This window comes from Myxine glutinosa, chromosome 2 (genome assembly GCF_964187855.1).
Source record: "Myxine glutinosa chromosome 2, kmMyxGlut1.1, whole genome shotgun sequence".
Taxonomy (NCBI): Eukaryota; Metazoa; Chordata; class Myxini; order Myxiniformes; family Myxinidae; genus Myxine; species Myxine glutinosa.
In genome coordinates, this window is record NC_136262.1 from 123,515,071 (window position 1) to 123,536,300 (window position 21,230).

The window sequence follows — 21,230 nt, forward strand, 5'->3', positions numbered from 1 at the left end:
AAGTGTTGGTAAAAGTTTATTTTTTATATGAATGTTATTTAATTTGTGATTGGAGTTATGCTGTTTGGAATGAAAATAGAGATATTGAGTTCAAGTGAATGACGAAATGCCGTGAGGATTTCTACTGTCTGAGCATGACATTCGTGGATCGCCATATGCAGATTCGCCATTGAATGGGTGTAGAACCATTCTAACGGGTACGTTTTTAATGGTCGTCCTTCACGGGCCTGCTGTTCATGCTTGATGTTTGACTACAGGTGGCACAGGAATGTGGAATTTATTGGTTTCATTTTTTAGCAATTACAGCCTGGTGTTGGCTTAGCGGTTAGGGTGCTGGCTCGGGATCCTAGGATCCTGGGTTTGAATCCCGGTCGATCGCTGAACTAACGCCAAGGGGGTTGACTCAGCCTGTCATCCTACCTCGGTCGGTAAATTGAGTACCAGTTCACTGGTAATTCCCTGTGTGTCGCAAGAGGTGTCAAACAGGGTTGGCGGCAGGAAGGGCATCCGGCTGTAAAACATCGCTTCAAAAAGCGGACCACTTTGCCCGAAAAAGGCCAACCCCTGCTCTGCGGGGAAAAATGGCCTCCAAAGGTGGTTACTTTTTCTTTCTTTCATGCTTTAGCATTCACCGTTTCTACATTGTCTGTTTGCTTACCCATGCATAACATGGGTACCTCGCTGGTATATATATATATAAATAATTTTATTTTTGGTACTTCTTGGATCAGAGCAAGTCTCTCATTTGTCGGACCATGCATGTGACTGAGTAACATTAGATGCTCCGTGTCATAAGAACATGCACAAACACTGTGCAGCGAGGCACAATATTTCCCGCAAAAGCCACACTGTGCTCAGGAGGCGAGGTCATGGGCAATGAGTGAGGCACATTCTATTGGTTTCTCATCACTATTTTGTCGTGGCCAAATAAGCACTTTAACTGTATTTTTTATTCGTCAGCCGTTCATGTGACCTGCAACAAAACGATGATTTTCACAGTATCTCATACGAAGCAAATATCACAGGACACAAGAAAAACCATGTGGTACGCAGAGCTTTTGAAACCCCACCCTATTCGCACTGTGGGTCGTGGTACATTCCAGCTTTGTGGGCATGGCCAATCAGTACAATGCACACAATATATTAATTGGCATGAGTGAACAAGTTGCCTTCATGAGAAGGCATTACGTGGATCACGTGGCGACTTTTGTCGCAAACCGCGAGAGTCATGTGAGCCGCCTCGGATAGTGTTTCTACCTGCCTGGCACATACGTCCACAGTGTTCAAATATTTAATCCATACTACTGATTATTGCTTCCGGATTGACAAACATCAACACAGCCATCTTCCATTCACAAATGCTTCGGCCTTCCAAACTTCGAATTTACTCCTTTATACTAACCCTTCCATGTGGACGCACCTTCATCAGATCCTGCCTAAATGGATGACGTCTAATGTGGTGCGGTATTTAAACAAACACATCTAACTTCAAATGCCATTGATTTGAAAGGGCAAATTGACCTGCCTTGCCCACCATCTAAAGGTGGAACATCAGTAAGTTTGGTGGCATGTTTCGCATGCATGGATGCAATAATCTGAGCTGATATTATTTGTGATTTCAGAGTCTTGCTGTTTGACTTTGGCAGGAGTATAATTGTTGTTGTGTGGGTCTGTGTGTTTATGCATCAGGTAGAGAATGCTGCACAAAGGATCTTCAGCATTGGCCTCAATGAATACGACATTCTGAGCCCCTGCGCTGATGGTGCACCTGCCATGTAAGTAAAGGTTGCTTCTCGACCCAAAAGCGTTCCATGTGGTTAAATCTTCATGATGAATTGTATTCCAGATATTTGGTATAAATTTGCCAAGTGCTCAATCTGTCCCAGAAGTAAATGCTTGAGATCACAGACCAGGGAAGTCCTTCCAAAATGTAACGAGGGATAGCAAGATATCCTGGTTAGTGCTCACTCACCTGTCTTCTCTCCTTCCCAATTTGTTCCAACGCGGAGTTGAATTCAAAAATAAAAAGTCCCAATGTAGTTTTAGCCTGGTAGCCTGGTGTTGGCTTAGTGGTTCGGGTGCCGGTTTGGGATCCTAGGATCCTGAGTTCGAATCCCGGTCGATCGCTGAATTAGCGCCGGGGGGGTTGACTCAGCCTGTCATCCTTCCGAGGTCGGCTAATTGAGTACCAGTTCACTGGTAATTCCCTGTGTGTCGCAAGAGGCGACCAACAGGGTTGGCGGCAGGAAGGGCATCCGGCCATAAATCGTTGCTTCAAAAAGGGGACTACGGTGCCCAAAAAAGGCCAACACCTGCTCTGCGGGGAAAAATGGCCTCCAAAGGTGGTTCTAAAGGTGGTAGTTCTAGCAGTGGATTGCATCTCGGAGCACGCCTTGCTAGCGGAGGAATCGGAGCACGTAGTTCCATTCTGGCTGTGCCCTTTCCAGAACTGTGGCACTGCCGAAGCAGGCACGAGGCGGAGATTACACCGGGTGGTTTGCCTTTGTTCTTTCCAGTAATTGAAATTGGATAGCAATGGCGATAGCAATTGCACAAGTGGCCTATTATTTTTGAAAGATCCCACGGAATCTTTAATATCCACCAATATCCACCAGTGAATGCAAGCTGAGAGAGAACCCTGTTCAATGTCCATCCAAAGGACGGCACACATGATGTGCCATGTTGTGGCCTGTGAAGCACCGTGGAAGTCTTCTCTGTGCTAGTGTGTGGTTTATTATGACAATATTGAATGGCCATGCTCTTTTACAGGTGATTAAAGGTACTGACGTATTGAAACGGGTGCATCGGCTGACCATCACTTTCAGCATAGACAAACAGCATTTCATAGCTTAATCTCATTGTTTCTTTTTTGGAATGCATGTGATATGTAGGGATGAGAATGGCGAGGTCATACCCTCGCATTTCCCACCAATGCTCTTCAGGAAGCATGCCTTCTCCCATGCTTGGCGAAAGGTGGGTGCTCGATTTTCCTGCTTTTGTCCACAGTCGTTCCCCTCATCGGGGATCTGTGCTGTATGCAGTGCATTCTGATAATTACTCAGGAGTATATTTGCCATTGTGATCTGCGCAGAGTGGACAGATGAGAAATCACTTGGGCCTGGACTCGCCCTGTACCAACACCAGCCGTATGTCCAGGTTCATGAACAACCCATCTGTGCGCAAAGCACTGCATATTGAACCGGGATTGCCAGCCTGGGTCGACTGCAGGTGAGCCGTCTTTGTGGTTATTCGTCAGGTAAACTCGACAGTAAACTAGAATGGCACTCAGTAGAGCACAAACCTCCACCAGATTGAACAGTTTAGGTTTTGCACCCCACTGATAGGCTGGATCTGGATCCTACCTGAACCAAAATCGAATCGGCTTGTTCTTGTCAGGTACCCAACTCATCCACCAAGTTTTGTCATGATTCCTCCACAATGTTTTGAAATATCGTGCTGTACTGTATATCGTTTTTGGCCCCATCTCTCAATGGTGAAGAATCACTTAAAATAATTCAAAATTGTTATATCTAGATCTGGATCTTTACCAAAAGCAAATCAATTGGTCCATGTCACACACCCAACCTGTCCACCAAATTTCGTACCAATTAGTCCATAACTTTTTTTGAGATATCCTGCTCACAGACACACAGACAGACAAACAGACAGAGGTGAAAACATAACCTCTGTCAACCTGCGGTGGCGGAGGTAATGAGATTGGGGCGACATGCATTGGATTAACGGGAAACAAGTGTCAGTCAACTTATTTATTCCTGATTTTACACTCTTGTTCTGCAGTTCCTTGGTAACGCTTTTAGATTCCACAAAACACTTCCCTTGTGTGCATTTCAATGCCGTTGTGTTCAATTTGCTCCTCATTAATACATTAATCAATCGATTATGGCCTATGTATCCATTTCTACCTCAACCCTTTAGCTGCTCTTTTCTCCCATTGGTGGAACTGCCATGCCGATGATGCTTAATTTCGACTTTTCCTGTCTGTTCATCCCCTTGTATCCAACTGTTGCACCACTGTCAGTTTGTTGTCTCTTATCCCCTGGGTCCTCATTCTTCCATGAGCCTCAATATTGTACAAAAAGTGTAGATTAAGAAAAAGCAACTGTTCTCAAAGGGTGGGATTTAAAGAGTTTAAAAATCTTCCAACTTTACGAGACGGTCATCGTCAGCGTCACAAGTGACGATAAGGGGTCCCACACACATCTAGCTTGTCTAGCTCGGTGTCGCTGTCGTCTGGCACTAGACCAGTCGCGCAGGGTCTGCTCTGCTAACTTCCTCCCATTCAACAGGCAGTTGTGCCACTTGTTGCGGTCCGCTGTCGAGTCATACCAGCCATCTTCCAACCCAAAGAGCTTTAGATCTTGCTTAATACTGTCCTTCCAACATTGCTTGTGGCGGGCGGCCCCTTTTACCGCTGCCAATACTGAGCTCACTAAACAATATTGAAGGTGGTGAACAAGGCAGGTGAAGGTCGTGCATGTGGCAGGTATGTCCTTATCAGCGAAGTCAGCTGCAGCGTAATGTTATCTTAATGGACTAGGACTTTGCGAGGTCAAGCACTTCGTTGTTGGATTTCATATGCCACCACATAATGCTGAGGATTTGGCAAGGGCATCATTAATGGAAGTGCGCCACTTTCCTGAGATGGTGTACCACTGTACCAGGGTCGCCCAGGTCTCACAGGTATACTGCAGTGCTGGGAGGAGTAAGGCTTTGAACACCAGGAGCTTCGTCCGGATGGAAATTCCATCCGGATGGTATGTGTGGGCTTGTTGGACCCATAGGGTCCATGAGGCTTTACCTGTGACTCATCATACTTGAGAAACCGCAACCCTTTCATATTCGGATGATGTTTTGATATTATTTTTGAAGGATCTGTTGCGGATAAACGCAATCACTTGGGAGAGGTTGCTAGCCTATTCCAAGTGAGCAAGCAGGTTGCCCAACTTCTGTGCTTGCATCCTGAGTCCTAGTACACCATGGGTGGAATCATTCGGAAATGCAAGTCTCCATGGTAACCAATAACTCAGCGGTCATAATAAAGATGTAGAGGGCTGACTTATGTACAACAGTGACCCAGGAAGGCTGGCCGTTGGAACATTCTGTTCTCCTCCGTCCGCCCTTAGGTGGAATGCTGCCCACAATAAAAACTACCTGCGGGGTATCTGGCAGAGGACGAAATATCAATAGTTGAAGCCTTTACTCCTTCCAGAAAGAGCCCGGATTGACGATATGGGATGTGGACTTCCTCTTACTGGACCAGACAACTGGTTAGATGGGTTTTAAATCTGAGCCTGTCCAGAACGATCTGGTTTTAAGCTGACAGAAACTCACCTGTACATGTTAAAAAGGACAGTGAGGTCTCTATTTTGGGATCAAATCTGAAGAACGCTGAATTAACAAGGTCTTCATCTTTGTGCAAGGAACTACTTGGAGATTCCGATTGTCAGAATGCAAGGTCCGGTTAAATCAAATGTGGGGAGAAACGAATTGATGTTTGGCTTTCGAGGTTATCAGCCGTATTTATAAATCTGTACCTAGGTGGCAGGTGTACTGCGACCCATGGATGTTTTTTTTTTATCAGCAACGTGGTGCACCTCATGGCATGAGGTCATTGTGAACCATTGTCAGTGGCGTGACGAATAACGTGGCCCTGATTTCACATGGCGAGATTGTACATCATTACGTTCCCTCTTTGAATTCATTATCCGAGCTCCGAGTCTGAAGCTAAAACCACAACAACCATCAGCTCTCCAGAAAATAACTTTTTTTTTGTGGTGGCAGCCAACTGTATAGAGGAAAAACTTGACTTCTTGACTATGACTACTACCACTACTAGCCATATGGGAGCAAGAACAACCTCTAATTTGTCTACTGCATGTCTAACCAAGGACTTGCAGAGATGAGGAAGTCGAGTGACATTAAACAGGAAACTTGTGTCTGCCTGAGCTTTCCTGCACTCTGAGCCAAGCATCTAAACTCTAAAGCCTTTCCAACAAAAGTACTACGTACCCCTTCCCATACACGTACCCCTAGCTACTCTTACCCTTACACCTACTACTACACCTCATTTAACCACCATTTGCCCGCATTAGGGGGTTGGTTGTACAGGAGTTTGCCAATCTGACCTCAGACAACATGTAAATTTTTAGTTTCCCATTTCCAACTGGGGCAAGAACAATCCTTGAAGCTATTATCCAACCTGTTTGGATGAAGTACGTTTTTTAACAAGTCCTTTGCTCTTGGTTGCACTATGTTAATTTGTTTATTATAAAGTCTGACAGGGTGGCGCAGAGTTACTTTTGAGATATCTAGTCTGGGTTCGATTCCAGACCTATCAACTGTTGGATCTGTTCTTCGTCGATGGAGCGTTGCGTCCAAAGTCTCTTAGATGGACGTTATGCCGGGTGTTGCATCTGCGAACATGAGCTGGCGGACGTTAAAGACCTCATGGTGTATATCACGAAGAATAGGCAAGTTATCTCCACCACCCTGAACAAATGAGAAATTCCTGCCTAAACAATGTGTAGCAAGCAGGTGGTCTTCATGGTCTTCATGGGTATTCCTTGATACCAGGTCACCGTTTGCGATGTCAAAGTGTGGTTGCTGTGTGGGTAGAAGCAACTTCACTATCAAGATTCACACACAGGTGTTCACATGTGACTGTGGACGGCCACCTTTGGCTAAGAAGGGCAGCTTGCCCTGAAAACGTTGTTCGTTGCGTTGGGCCTTGCCCTTTTACTTGTTGGTGCTAAATTTGAACGTGTTTTCATGGCTCTCCTTTTGGATGCTGAAAAGGATATGCATTTATTAAAGTTGTGTGTATATGATGTCATAGAGGTTGCACATGTGAGAAATACAGAAATTGGTGCATCCATGAAACATTACAACAAAATAATGATCGTTATACATTGTGGTTCCTGACATTTGTCTCAAGTTCAAGTTTTAAGTGTCTCATCAAGGTTGGCAGGTTGCGTTGCTCTAAGATCCATTTCCTCCTTCACCCCTGTGTTTTAGTGACGTCGTCCATCTAAAATTTCAGTGGCAATACGAGGACATGCGAGCTCAACACCTGAGCTTGCTGAAAACGAAGGTCAGTCTGATTGATGATATGTATTGTGTCCATCTTAGCTTGCTCTCTTTAGCCATTAGAAAAAGGAAAAGAACTAGAGCTTCATGCAATGATGTGTCCGAGATGGATTTTGAGTGACAGTTTGAAAAATGCTCTGAGTTATGGTTGTGATCATGTGACTTGCTGATGGTGAGGACGCGATATCTGTCGATGAGTGAATGTGACATTCGTTTTGCTGCTTTGATTTCAGAAATATCGTATCCTCCTCTACAATGGTGACCAGGATTTTATGTGCAACTACCTGGGTGATCAGTGGTTTGTGGAATCTCTGCAGCAGAAGGTACACAATGGTTGCTGGCATGAGTCTGTGCAGGTTGATTGACGCGGGCGAGGAATATGCCAAAAGTTCGAGCATTTTCTTTATGGGTTATCAGGCTCATGGAAGAGCTGTGACACAAATCACGGATACTTGCAGACAGATACAGTCGTGGCCTAAAATATTGGCACTCTTGCACGTTTTTCAAATAACTCACAATTTTCTGTAAAATAAGTTGAAATTGATAAAAGTATTTGGTCTCCACAATTTATTTCACTGTTAATATTACAGAACGTTTGTTTTTGATTCAGAACTTAATATATCCTTTCAAATCAGAAAATAAAAAGAAATGGAATTGACAAAATTATTGACACCCTCGACGTAATATTTGGTAGCACGGTCTTTGGACAAAATAACTGGTCAAGCACTTCCTATAACCATGAATGAGCTTCCAACACCTCTCCACTGGCAGTTTGTCCCACTCTTCTTGTGGAAACTGCTCCAGTTCTTCCAGATTTGAAGGGTACCTTCTCCCAACTGCTGTTTTCACATCTCCCCACAGGTGTTCAATGGGATTTAGATCTGGACTCATTGCTGGCAACTTCAGAACAGTCCAGGGTTTTGTCTTGAACCATTCTTGTGTGCTTTTTATTAAGTGCGTTTGGGGTCATTGTCCTGCTGCAAGACCCATGACCTTCGACGGAGACCCAGCTTTCGGACACTGGGCTGAACATTGCGCTCCAAAATGCCTTGATAATCTCCTGATTTCATGATGCCATGCACACATACAAGGCACCCAGTGCCAGAGGCAGCTCAGCAATCCCAAAACATCAGTGAACCTCCTCCATGTTTGACTGTAGGGAAGGTGTTCTTTTCTTTGAAGGCTTCATTTTGTTTTCTGTAAACATAGAGATGATGTGCCTTACAAAAAAGCTCTAATTTGGTCTCATCTGTCCACAGGACATTCTCCCAGAAGGATTTTGGCTTGCTCAGGTGTGTTTTGGCAAACTCCAGCCAGGCTTTTTTTGTCTCTCTCAGCAGTCTTTCTCAGTCTCAGTCTTTGTCTTTGTCCTCCTCAGTCTCCTACCATATAACCATTTCATTGAGTTGGCGATGGATGGTGCGAGTTGAAACTGTCGTACCTTGTGTCTGAAGGTCAGCTTGAATCTGTTTGGCAGTTGATCGAGGTGCTTTCTCCACCATTTGAACAATCCTTCGCTGCAATCTTTGATCAAGTTATCTCTTGTGGCCACGTCCATGGAGGTTGGCTACAGTGCCATGGGCCTTAAACGTCCTGATAACATTGCGTACGGTGGACACAGGAACATAAAGGTCTCTGGAGATGGACTTGTAGCGCTGAGATTGTCCATGCTTGGCTACAATCTTGGGTCTGACCTCCTCAGACAATTCTCTGGTTTTCTTTCTTTTCTCCATGCTCATTGTGGTACACAGTGACACAAAACAGCAGAATGACTCCTTTTCTCCATTCAAAGTGGTTGAATATATTGCAGGCACCTGCAACTCACCACAGGTGAGTTCAATTCCAAAGTGAAGGAGAATTACCTGCTTGAAATCTAATTATTTCTAACAACTTTTAAAAGGTGCCAATTTGTGTCTGGGCCATTTTAGGATTTCTGTGTGGAATAAGCTAAGATGTAGTACTTTTTTCAGCTTTTTTTGTTTTGTTTCGCTGCAAACCAAAGAAATACATTTGTGGATACCAAAATATATATTTAATTTCAACCAACAAAGAAATACATGTGTGGATACACAATTTTGTGTCTGTCTGTGCCCAGTACATCTGGTCATTACTTATCCAATCTTGCCAGAGAGCCGACTGGTCATAAGACAGAGGTTGTAGTTACTTGGCAGTTTTTTTAAGCAAGCGCACCATGTATCGCTTTTTAAGGCCAGTGCTTTGGCCTGCCTTTTTTATAATACAAAAGGTAAAAAAATCAAACATTTAAACAGCCTTGGACGTGTACCTTGACCCCATGGCCAAGGCACACCGTCTATCAAGACTGTCGCATTAGCATACACATGCACTTCAACCCCAAGGCTGAAGCACATGGTCATTCAAAGGGCCAGAATGCATGGTCATACAATTGGACCCCTCTTCAATAGGAGTGAACCACCACTCCACCAATGGCTTTAATGCAACAAGTGGGCATCTGGTGGTGGTGGGAGAAGGTATTACGAGTGACGCTTCAGAGGCCTGAATTGTATCCCAAGTAAGAGGCCTTCTCCTTATTTTCGCACACGCAGCCTATGTTGGTCTCGACTCCACTGCAAAGAATCCGGAGGAATTCCCATGTTTTATTGCCATTTTCCACCTTGGAAAAACGCCTTCCCTGCCAAGTTGCATACGTAGCGCCTTCAAGAAATCACATGGAGGAGCACCTACGTGGTGTTGCTGAGTTTTCTCATATCTTCCATGAATGCAGACGTTTTCGACCGTTGTGGGTCCACCATTTGTCATGAAGCATCACAAGTGCCTGTAAAACACTTCATTCTTTTGAAGTAATTTTTTCATTAACAGTGTTTTTACATTTTTGTAATTGATCCTCAAAGCAGCTCTCAACATTTTTATAGATCTTCCATGAAGTGCTGATTGAACATTTATCCCCAAACAGTTGGTTAGCAAAGGAAAGTCCAGCTTTGAGCATTAACAAATGAAAGTACCTGTTTGCCCAGGTGCATGGAATGTTTTTTTTTTTCAATCGTTTTAATCTTGTAATTTTGTGTTTCATGGTGGAGCACTAAAGGCTTGCTGTCACTTCACCCACTCCTCTCAGTTACTCAAGAGCTATAATCCGTGGTATTACGAGGACAAATATGAAGGCAGACAAATTGGGGGTTTTGTTAAATACTTCACAAACCTCTCCTTCCTCACCATCAAGGTAAGACACTCGTTTAAAGGAGTGTGAGCAGCATTCTCAAATACCTGCATATTTGTGCTTCTTCTTCTTCTTTGGGCAGAGGTCAATCCTCATTTACATCTCTCTATATTATAAGAGGAGCCATGTCTGTTTGTTGTTGTCGTGTTATAACTTGGGAACGGATTAACGGGATTTCAATATATCCAACCACGGTGGATTTGGGTAACTCCCGGGAATGTTTGTGATCCCCAAAAAAAGTTTTCCCCCTTTTTTATGGGTACATGGACACGCGTGTCATAACTGCAAATGCCAACACGTGATGTTGGTTATCCCTGCATGGAGAGGAGGATCTCCCAGGAATCCTTTTTTTTTTTTCTTTCTTCCCCCATAGATTATCCATCGCAGCGAAGATTGGTATTTCCACGGGTCTTATATTCTAGTAACCTTAAAATGCAACGAGCAATGCACTTGCTGTCGCTTGTTAAACCTCATTTTTTAACCTTGCAATTTGAATTTTTGTCGTTTGTTTTCAGCCGTTAAAAAATGCTGTGATGCAAGGGAGCCCCCACTCTAAGATTATCACCTGGTGGAACCTTTTCTTTTTTTTTTCTAGGGGGCTGGTCACATGAGCCCAAAGAACAAGCCGCAGCCTGCTTTTCACATGCTCACACACTTCCTGAAGAACCAGCCATTCTGAGAGGAGCGTACTCGGTTTCCTTCTTTCTTGTTCCGTTTGTGGTTTTGATCAACCGTTCAGTTTCGCATGGGCGATGTTTGTTTGTGCTTCTGGTTATCAAAACTCAAAATGCACCGGTAATGTTGATCTGAATATAATTTACACGTTAAAACGAACAAATCTACTTTTCTTATTTTACTTTAATATACAAATACACAGAGAATGTTGATTCAAAAAATTTTTTTTTTTCAACCAATGGCAAAATAAACAAATTATTAATGCAACCATTTATTTCATCATATAAGGAATATAATAAATCATGTAATGTCCAACATTATAATAAATCGTGTCCAACTCAACTGGAAGGAGTACTTAGAATTGTATGCAGCAGGCTCGGCCCAAAAGGCGAAAACCGAACCGGGCAGGGTAGTGGCGTAGTTATGGTTTGTGGTGGCTGGGGCCTTGCCCCCCACCCCCCCGAATCACGTTGCCTATGGGGCAAGAGTTGTTTTGTATACAGCCTGGGGCTGCTGGTTGCATCATTTCTGAAAGCATGGCTGTGCCATTGACGCAGTGCCCGTTACCGGTAAGCTGGTACTTATTTGTGCCGGCCTCAAAAGGATGCCAGGTTCAGTCAACCCACCTGGTGTTATTTCAACGGGATGACAGGGGCTCGAACTCAAGAACATAAGATCTCAAGCCAGTCATCTTAACCGTTAAGCCAATACCAGGCTTATGGCAGGGGTGAGTACCCCTTACGGTGAGCATTTCAAATAGCCTCGAGTCAAACTATTTCAACAAAAGGTACAGGTATATTAAGTTCGACCTCTTAAAACTGGGGTCTTATTTGGGAGGTAGGCCTTGAAAGCCATGACAATGGTCATGCACCGCGGTGAACGAAAACAGAATTAACTCCAATGGTAGTACGTTCCTTTTTAACCAGCAGACTCAGGGTAGTACCACCATCCACTAGCCTAAAAGGATCTTCAATGGCACGACTTTGTCACCTGCAGTGGAGTGCCAGGTGTATTCCACAAGCCTGCCAAGGGGAATGTCCCACCCTCTGGATGCCATCCATGAGAAAAAGCTCAATTTGATTTTGGCCATAAATGATTAGCCACAAAACAAACTGTTCGGACGCCCGAGCAAGGCCACAAGTCCATTCACTCCCATGAGAAGCAGCTCTCAGTTCACAGCTGCTGGTTCAGGGAGAAGAGATGTGAAGAAGGAAGCGAAGAACGAGCGCATCGACACCAAAAAGCCAGCCCTCCGATTTTCCAGCGGGACTTCAGACCGCACATGCTCCTGCCTTCCAGGTACAACTACTGCTGCCTCCTGAAGATAGAGATTGCATCGACATCAATAATGCTTCCAAAAAGCCATTTCAGTTTAAAAGGCTGGGCTTTGTATCATAATTTACTCCATTGGCCTTGAGAAAGGGGGAATCTACTTTTTACATGCACATGGTAAAAATATTCAGAACAGAATTCTGCTGTCCTCACCTTTTATGCAGTTACCATACCACATCGGCAGTTAGTGGTTAAAGATGAAAGTTAGCAGCACAGAAAGCAGGGTAACAATTTGCATACGAAACCAGTTTGAGAACAGGAGGCTTAAATACAATAATCACAGTGGACGTCGGTATGCAGGAGTTCCACCAGGTTCAATTCTGGGTCCATCATTTTCCCCAAAAGTGGAGGGAGGTTGTGTTTTCACGTCTTGTCTGCGAGCACGATATCTCAAAGTTATGGAGGGATTCAGACAAAACCTGGTGGACAGGTTCGGTGGGTGACGAGGACAAATAGATTCGATTTTTGGTGAAGATTTGAATCTGAGAATTTTTTAAATTTTTCTCGTGATTCTTCCCCATCGAGTGTTCGAGTTGTTGAACTGAAGCAGATTCGATTTTGGTTCAGTTGCAGATTCACATCCGACCTATTAGTGGGATACAAAACGTCAACTGTTCAGCCTGGTGGGGGTGTGTGTGCTCTACCGAGTGCCTTTGTGGTGTTTATTTAAGACAGAAGAATCTAAGGGGTAAAGTACATATCGAGGAAGCTTTATAGCTGTGGGAGTGTTAGCATATGGAATTGAAAGAAAAGTTATAAATGCAGGAAGGAATATCTGCACAGTATGTTGAAGTTGGGGGGAGGGAGGATTACTTATACAGTATGTTTAGGTTGGGGGAAGGGAGGAGTACTTGTACAGTACGTTTAGCTTGGGGGAAGAGAGGAGTACTTGTACAGTATGTTTAGCTTGGGGGAAGGGAGGAGTACTTGTACAGTATGTTGAAGTTGGGGAGAAGGGAGGGAGGATTACTTGTACAGTATGTTTAGGTTGGGGGAAGGGAGGATTACTTGTACAGTATGTTTAGCTTGAGGGGAGTACTTGTACAGTATGTTTAGCTTGGGGGAAGAGAGGAGTACTTGTACAGTATGTTTAGCTTGGGGGAAGGGAGGAGTACTTGTACAGTATGTTGAAGTTGGGGAGAAGGGAGGGAGGATTACTTGTACAGTATGTTTAGGTTGGGGGAAGGGAGGAGTACTTGTATAGTATGTTTAGGTTGTGTTACGTGCTCCTCCCCAAACCCCGGTCATGGTGTACCTCCGAGCCCCGAAAGGAGTCACGGCAGAAAGATGTGTTATTCTGGGTGTCAATGACCAATGGTGAAACCACACCAGTTGTTACCAACAAACAAGTATTGTATTAAGGTCACACACGAATAACAGCACAAGAACAATATTAATCAATTGTACAACAAATATTATATCATTCCTATGATGGTACCATCAGTTTCTTACCATATAACTCACTGTGCTCCAAGTGAGCGAAAAGAACATTCCCAAAGTCTCTGTCCCGGCATCAAGCCAAAGTCGATCCACGCTCCGGTGATCGTAAGAACGATGTCGTATCGAGACCAGAATCCCGTTCGGCTGACAGTCACGCTGCCAAAGATGCGCAAAGGTGCCCTCAAGAGGCGACTGGGAAATCACACCTTCGGGTATGAACGTTCAACGGCTTCCAAATGGCGAACCGCAAATTCCCACTTGAAATCCACGTTACACGCGCAAACCAGGTTAACGACTGGGTGCGGTGAAATGGCTGGAGCGAGGTGAAAAGGCTGGATCGATGCGAAATGACAGGAGCGAGGCAAAATGGCCGACGGGCCCGTACTGGAGGCGTACCTGCACTCCAACGATTCTCTTCGGAATCAACCGCAAAACCTGTCACGCAGGTTTATCTGTCACAGCGCTAACCACTCTGTCACAGGAATCCCTTTCCCAGGAAACCCAAAGTTCGCTCGTGACCCCGTTCGCCAACGTTTGCTCAAGACCTCAAAGCAACTCAGCTTCTTCTCGACCTCACTTGCTCCGCTTCTTCTTCCTCCTCTTCTTCATCCGGGTTTTCTCTCGATCCAGTTTCCGGTTTCTTTTAAAACACTAATTTTTTTTTACCTTTTGCAAACAGTTATCTCCATTTCACTTAAACGATAACAATAATAGTACATGGAACCAAAAATGCTTACAGTGGATGAAAACCACAACGACAGAAGTGACGAATCCATAACAGTTGGGGGAAGGGAGGAGTACTTGTACAGTATGTTTAGCTTGGGGGAAGAGAGGATTACTTGTATAGTATGTTTTTGTTGGGGGAAGGGAGGAGTACTTGTACAGTATGTTTAGATTTGGGGAAGGGAGGAGTACTTGTACAGTATATTTACATTTGGGGAAGGGAGGAGTACTTGTATGTTGAATATGTTCTCATGTTAACCCGATGCTGGAAGATCTATTTTTGGGTGGAGTATGTAGTCGTCGTCCTCTTCTTCATCTTATCCTTGAATAGTGTTTTGTAATTTTAAACACCTGGTGTTGGGCTAGCGGCTAGGGTGCCGGCTTAGGATCCTATGGATCCTGGGATCCTGGGTTCGAATCCCGGTCGATCGCTGAATTAACGCCAGGGGGGTTGACTCAGCCTGTCATCCTTCCGAGGTCGGCTAATTGAGTACCAGTTCACTGGTAATTCCCTGTTTGTCGTTAAAGGCGGCAAAAAGGGTTGGTGTCAGGAAGGGCATCCGGCCATAAAACATTGCTTCAAAAAGGGGGCCAAAAAACAACAACCACGGTTCCCGAAAAAGGCCAACCCCCGCTTTGTGGGGAAAAATGGCCTCTAAAGGTGGTTTTTTTATAATTTTAAACACCTGTTACAGCTCAGGTTCTCAAACTGAATTCATTTATTCAGGGAAGCTGTTACCTTTTGACTTACCTGGGGTGCAGCAATCTGAACTGCAGGATTCGCTTCCCCTCGAACCCTTAGGCGATGGCCCAGCCAGCCCCTTTGATGCCTGCAAGCAAACCATGGCATATTATCCTCCTGTATACTGCACAGAAAGACAATCTACTTATCAGGTATTGGGGTTTAGCAATGAGTGCTACCTGAAGAGGAAAAGGCCATGTATACACTCACAAGGCAACGATGAGGACTGCACAGATGACGAAGACAAAACGACTGAGGGACGAATAAAAGTACAAAATGCTGAAGAGGAGCAACGCGTGCGAAGCAGAGTACACCCTGTCGAGCCAGTCGTGGTTTGCAGCTTCGTCATTATCCCGGTGCCCCTCCTGCGCGGCTCTGGCCTGGCCATCAACCCTAACGTCGCCGTTGGCCCTCTCTTCTTCCCCCACTGCAACCGCTCTACCCTGAATGGCCGCTTCAGGAACTTCCTGGCTTGCGAGTGGCGAGGGATGTTCCAGCGCTGCTGCAGACATGGCCTGACTGATGAAATACATTGAGAATACATTAGTTTGTTTTCATATTCGGCTGTTGGTGCATTGAAAATAAATAATTAAACCTCCACACTGGAAAAAGCATCGTCAACCAGGAATGCTTAACCATTTCAGGTTGCACAAGTCAACAACTTCAACAAACCCAATTATTCCTATCTTTGGGGAGGGGTTCGCAGAAGTCTTTCACGAACCAGCTGGCCAGGACTGCCGCTTGACTGGGGCCAAGTTGGGTCGGAATTTTGTCCAGAGTACCGGGAACAACTCACTTCCTCTTCATTAAACAATGGGATCTTTTGTTAAGTCCATAGCTAATGCTAGCAGACAGGACATCTGGCTCAGTGTCCACCTGAGGGACGGTAGACTGTGATGTCACACCCTGCATGCAAAAAGCCAATCCTACAGGTTATAGTTGGGAATTGAACCCAGATTTGAGGGCTCAAATGTAAGCGCTACCTATCCCACATGTGATACATTTTTTAAAACTCTCCCTCCCAGACCCTTAGATTCCTAGGACACCCATTCACCGAACATGGTAAACTTACTATCTCAAATAATACTGCTGTTGTGCATACACATGCTGCAGCCAGGCCACGCTGGGCGAGTACATCGAGTATGGACTTCCGAAGGCTGGAGCTGCACCGTCGCCCTGCATAGTCATGTTCCTGTGGGCAAGGACGCGAGAGAACACAGCTGCACCACCAGTCAAGGACAGCTAACACGATTATTGGAGGATGTACAGATACTTCAATGGTACCCTCTTGTCAAAGGCAAAGCACCACCTTGTGTGACACATCGTAAAGAGGGAATATCAAAAGTTTTTGTTCTTGCCCGACACAGTGGGCCAAACACACTACCAATCTTGAGAATCTTTCAATATCGAGGCTTTTCGTGCACACTCTACTACCAGCACCCCCATGGACCTTGGACAGACCAAATACATTTTCTACATTTCAAAGCATTGCACGCACTTCTCTCTTACGCAGCCAATCCGTGATTGCCAGTTCCATACCAAAGAAGAACCTGGTGCCAAGTCACATGAGCCAATAGCAAAGCCGACTCACCCTGTTGTGACAGGCTGGGGCGGGGTGCTGTGGTCTTGACTCATGGCCCTTTGCCTCAAGTCATCGACTGGTAGCCCTGGTGCAAGAGTGTCCGATGCCACCCCCTGTGACTGTGTCTGGCCTAATGGTTGTGTGTAAACCAAATGCAGCACGTGGTTTTCTTCCCCCTGCACCATCAGGCACGCACACTCGGTATAAGGTTGTGATGAACAACATATTTGCTTTTCAGAATCCTATTCCGTAAAAAAAATGTCCACTGTTGGGGATGGTGATGGGTCGGTGGGGGAAATGGTGGTTGTGGGTATGTGGGAGAGGGTGATGGGTAGGTGGGAGAGGGGGATGTTGGGTAGGTGGGAGAGGGGGGTGTTGGGTGTTGGTGTTGGGGGTGTTGGGTAGGTGGGAGAGGGGGGTGTTGGGTAGGTGGGAGAGGGGGGTGTTGGGTAGGTGGGAGAGGGGGGTGGTGGGTAGGTGGGAGAGGGGGGTGGTGGGTAGGTGGGAGAGGGGGGTGGTGGGAGAGGGGGTGGTGGGTAGGTGGGAGAGGGGGGTGGTGGGTAGGTGGGAGAGGGGGGTGGTGGGTAGGTGGGAGAGGGGGGTGGTGGGTAGGTGGGAGAGGGGGGTGGTGGGTAGGTGGGAGAGGGGATGGTGGGTAGGTGGGAGAGGGGGGTGGTGGGTAGGTGGGAGAGGGGGGTGGTGGGTAGGTGGGAGAGGGGGGTGGTGGGTAGGTGGGAGAGGGGGGTGGTGGGTAGGTGGGAGAGGGGATGGTGGGTAGGTGGGAGAGGGGATGGTGGGTAGGTGGGAGAGGGGATGGTAGGGGGGTGGTGGGTAGGTGGGAGAGGGGGGTGGTGGGTAGGTGGGAGAGAGGGGTGGTGGGTAGGTGGGAGAGAGGGGTGGTGGGTAGGTGGGAGAGAGGGGTGGTGGGTAGGTGGGAGAAGGGGGGTGGTGGGTAGGTGGGAGAGTGGTGTGGTGGATAGGTGGAAGAGGGGAGTGGTGGGTAAGTGGAAGACGGGGGTGGTGGGTAGTTGGAATAGGGGGGTGGTGGAAAGGTGGGAGAGGGAGGTGGTGGATAGGTGGGAGAAGGGAGTGGTGGATAGGTGGGAGAGGGGGGTGGTGGGTAGGTGGGAGAGTGGTGTGGTGGATAGTTGGAAGAGGGGAGTGGTGGGTAAGTGGAAGACGGGGGTGGTGGGTAGTGGGAGAGGGAGGTGGTGGGTAGGTGGGAGAGGGGGTGCTGGAAAGGTGGGAGAGGGGGTGGTGGGTAGGTGGGAGAGGGGGGTGGGGGTGGGGGGAGGTGGTGTTTGGTGGTCGGGGCCGTGCACACCTTCGGTAGAAGGTCTTCCAGGCGTGCGTGGTCCAAGAGGAGTCGCCCTAAGTACACGAGCCGCTGGTGCTGCGGAGCCTGTGAAAGACAAACTTTGGGTATGAGATCGCGAACTCAATCATTCGTCGCTTGTAATTGCCGGAATAAATCAACCACAAACGACTTACCGGCTGCCCCGGATAAACGTTCGCCAATTGCTCCTTGAGCTGAAGCACGGACCAATCTGCAGGGCAGGAAACGTGCAGGTCACTCACCTCCTGGCTCGACGAGCGTACAATAAGTTCGACTCCCATGCTTGATCACTCGATAATTTACTCTATTTCTTTTTCATCGGCAGCCCAGGAGCCCAAGCTACCTGCACCACCGCCGCGTAAGTCCTGATATGACGAGCACAAGTCCGGCTCCTCCCTCCAAAAGCGATCGCGTCCACGTGGCCCATCTGTGGCGTCTCAACATTGGTCGCCGAAATCCTTGAGCGCGTGATCCGAGCGCTGATTGGCCAAATATCGTGACGTAGCAGCATCGATGATTGTAAACAAAGGGGGGTTCCCGAGTCCTCATCGGAACGTCTTATTCTCTCGTTTATCGTTCCGTTCGTATCAAATTATGATTTCTTTTCGAGGCAGATAATCTCTCCACATTGTGGGTTTATAACTATCACAGATCAACAGTCACAAAGTGAAAGGTTTAAATAAAGTTAGTGCAGTTAGGACTTAGGACACGTCATGTTCATCAGTGCGATCCTCATAAAATAGCTGAAAACAGAACAGATGTCCATTTATTACGTACAAAAATATAGGAGAATTTCACCATCACGATCCGAACCCTTTCCACCTCTCCATCTCCCCAAGCTTGTTACTCATCTACGCAGGGTGAAACGCAAAATCATGCGCGTCTGTGTGGACTTCCAATACAAGTTTAGTGAACTCAATTGTGATTGGAGGATACATGATCACATGACCACAAGGCACCATCTTGTTACTCATCTACGCAGGGTGAAACGCAAAATCATGCGCGTCTGTGTGGACTTCCAATACAAGTTTAGTGAACTCAATTGTGATTGGAGGATACATGATCACATGACCACAAGGCACCATCTTGTTACTCATCTACGCAGGGTGAAACGCAAAATCATGCGCGTCTGTGTGGTCTTGCAATCCAAGTCTAGTGAACTCAATTGTGATTGGAGGATACATGATCACATGACCACAAGGCACCATCTTGTTACTCATCTACGCAGGGTGAAACGCAAAATCATGCGCGTCTGTGTAGACTTGCAATACAAGTTTAGTGAACTCAATTGTGATTGGAGGATACATGATCACATGACCACAAGGCACCATCTTGTTACTCATCTACGTATGGGTGAAAAGCAAAATCATGCGCGTCTGTGTGGACTTCCAATACAAGTTTAGTGACCTCAATTGTGATTGGAGGATACATGATCACATGACCACAAGGCACCATCTTGTTACTCATCTACGCAGGGTGAAACGCAAAATCATGCGTGTCTGTGTGGTCTTGCAATCCAAGTTTAGTGAACTCAATTGTGATTGGAGGATACATGATCACATGACCACAAGGCACCATCTTGTTACTCATCTACGCAGGGTGAAACGCAAAATCATGCGCGTCTGTGTAGACTTGCAATGCAAGTTTAGTGAACTCAATTGTGATTGGAGGATACATGATCACATGACCACAAGGCACCATCTTGTTACTCATCTACGCAGGGTGAAACGCAAAATCATGCGCCTCTGTGTAGACTTGCAATACAAGTTTAGTGAACTCAATTGTGATTGGAGGATACATGATCACATGACCACAAGGCACCATCTTGTTACTCATATACGCAGGGTGAAACACAAAATCATGCGCATCTGTGTAGACTTGCAATACAAGTTTAGTGAACTCAATTGTGATTGGAGGATACATGATCACATGACTACAAGGCACCATCTTGTTACTCATCTACGCAGGGTGAAACGCAAAATCATGCGCGTCTGTGTGGACTTGCAATACAAGTTTAGTGAACTCAATTGTGATTGGAGGATACATGATCACATGACCACAAGGCGCCATCTTGTTACTCATCTACGCAGGGTGAAACGCAAAATCATGCGCGTCTGTGTAGACTTGCAATACAAGTTTAGTGAACTCAATTGTGATTGGAGGATACATGATCACATGACCACAAGGCGCCATCTTGTTACACATCTACACAGGGTCAAACGCAAAATCGTGTGCATTTGTGTGGATTCAGTCATATTTACATCTCTTCATAATTTTGTTATACAAGTATAATCAGAATAAATAAGAAGTAAATAACCTATATGGTAAATGATGCGCCGTGTCGAGAGAAAGGCAATATGTAAAAAATTCCCTTTCTGTCATGGCGGATCAATTACCATTTTTTAAGGTATTTACTTCTTATTTGTTTTGACTTCTCTTGCCGCCGACGCATTTCGATAATTTTGTGGTGAAATTAACGATTACATTAATTCCCAATGGAATCAGCAGTCGTTTTGTACCACATGACATACCAAGTCCGAGCAGTGTTGTACCACGTGATGTATGATGTTATAACGGGCAATCTCTTCCGTTGTGAATCGAATACCGGTTCATGTTGTGATCTGAATAGTAAGATCATCTGTACGTGATGACAAACTCCGCCAAGGTACGAACTTGAACACACGACTTGTGACGTGGCAGGTTCTCTCACAAAGGATGTCGTTCTGCCTTCATGCCATGACGTCAGACCAAAATGGCAGAAAACCTCTTTCAGTTTTTGACAGTGTTGCTCAACAAATCAACGTCAGCGGGTGAACTAGGAAGTGAAAGCATGGCCGTGCGAGCTGTGGTGAAAAGATTGAAATGAGAATTGCATGAGGAGAACCTGGAACAACCATCTTACATACAAACTCACCTGCAGTGAATTACAGGTACACCTATTGATACGATTTGGACCAGATTATTTTGGTTACCAGCTCTTGAAAATGTAGATCATGTTTATCTTGTCAACTGATGTTATTGTTGTAGTCTTTCTTCCTTTCTGTTTTTCTTGCTACCCTGAATACCTTTGATGCAAATATTTTATACCTTAGCCACA

At 45.8% G+C, this 21,230-nt stretch overlaps 2 protein-coding genes across 4 annotated transcripts in view; one reads left to right on the forward strand and one right to left on the reverse strand.

Annotated features, from left to right (window-relative positions):
* LOC137421303 (lysosomal protective protein) overlaps positions 1–11,320 on the forward strand; it is a 74,589-nt gene extending 63,269 nt beyond the window's left edge. Inside the window, exons 9-15 of the mRNA XM_068107205.2 lie at positions 1,690–1,775; positions 2,892–2,973; positions 3,092–3,228; positions 7,036–7,111; positions 7,341–7,430; positions 10,202–10,306; positions 10,899–11,320. Of these exons, the coding sequence (XP_067963306.1) occupies positions 1,690–1,775; positions 2,892–2,973; positions 3,092–3,228; positions 7,036–7,111; positions 7,341–7,430; positions 10,202–10,306; positions 10,899–10,982 (660 nt within the window). The 3' untranslated portion in view covers positions 10,983–11,320. The remainder of the gene's footprint in view (positions 1–1,689; positions 1,776–2,891; positions 2,974–3,091; positions 3,229–7,035; positions 7,112–7,340; positions 7,431–10,201; positions 10,307–10,898) is intronic.
* On the reverse strand, positions 11,234–18,600 carry LOC137421304 (homocysteine-responsive endoplasmic reticulum-resident ubiquitin-like domain member 2 protein). Of its 3 annotated transcripts, none has more exons than XM_068107206.2 (7): positions 18,289–18,600; positions 18,122–18,199; positions 16,807–16,973; positions 16,288–16,407; positions 15,426–15,734; positions 15,225–15,303; positions 11,234–12,296 (listed from the first exon to the last, which is right to left on the reverse strand). In XM_068107206.2, exons 1-7 carry the CDS (start codon positions 18,412–18,414, stop codon positions 12,147–12,149), a joined length of 1,029 nt encoding a protein of 342 aa, XP_067963307.1. In that variant the 5' UTR covers positions 18,415–18,600; the 3' UTR covers positions 11,234–12,146. The 3 variants fall into 3 exon arrangements, with proteins under 3 accessions (XP_067963307.1, XP_067963310.1, XP_078627709.1); XM_068107209.2 differs by having other exon boundaries at positions 18,376–18,516; XM_078771583.1 differs by lacking the exon at positions 11,234–12,296 and adding an exon at positions 13,648–14,985 and having other exon boundaries at positions 18,289–18,592.
* Positions 18,601–21,230: the final 2,630 nt, after the last annotated feature.

Bases quoted from the DNA above. Each gene is read 5' to 3' on its own strand.
- LOC137421304 (XM_068107206.2), bottom strand. From the start codon at position 18,414: ATGGGAGTCGAACTTATTGTACGCTCGTCGAGCCAGGAGGTGAGTGAC. The intron at 18,200-18,288 runs GTAAGTCGTTTG...TGTCTTTCACAG, and splicing joins ACGTTTATCCGGGGCAGCCG to GCTCCGCAGCACCAGCGGCT. The intron at 12,297-15,224 runs GTAAGTCAAAAG...CTCTATCTTCAG, and splicing joins TTCAGATTGCTGCACCCCAG to GAGGCAGCAGTAGTTGTACC.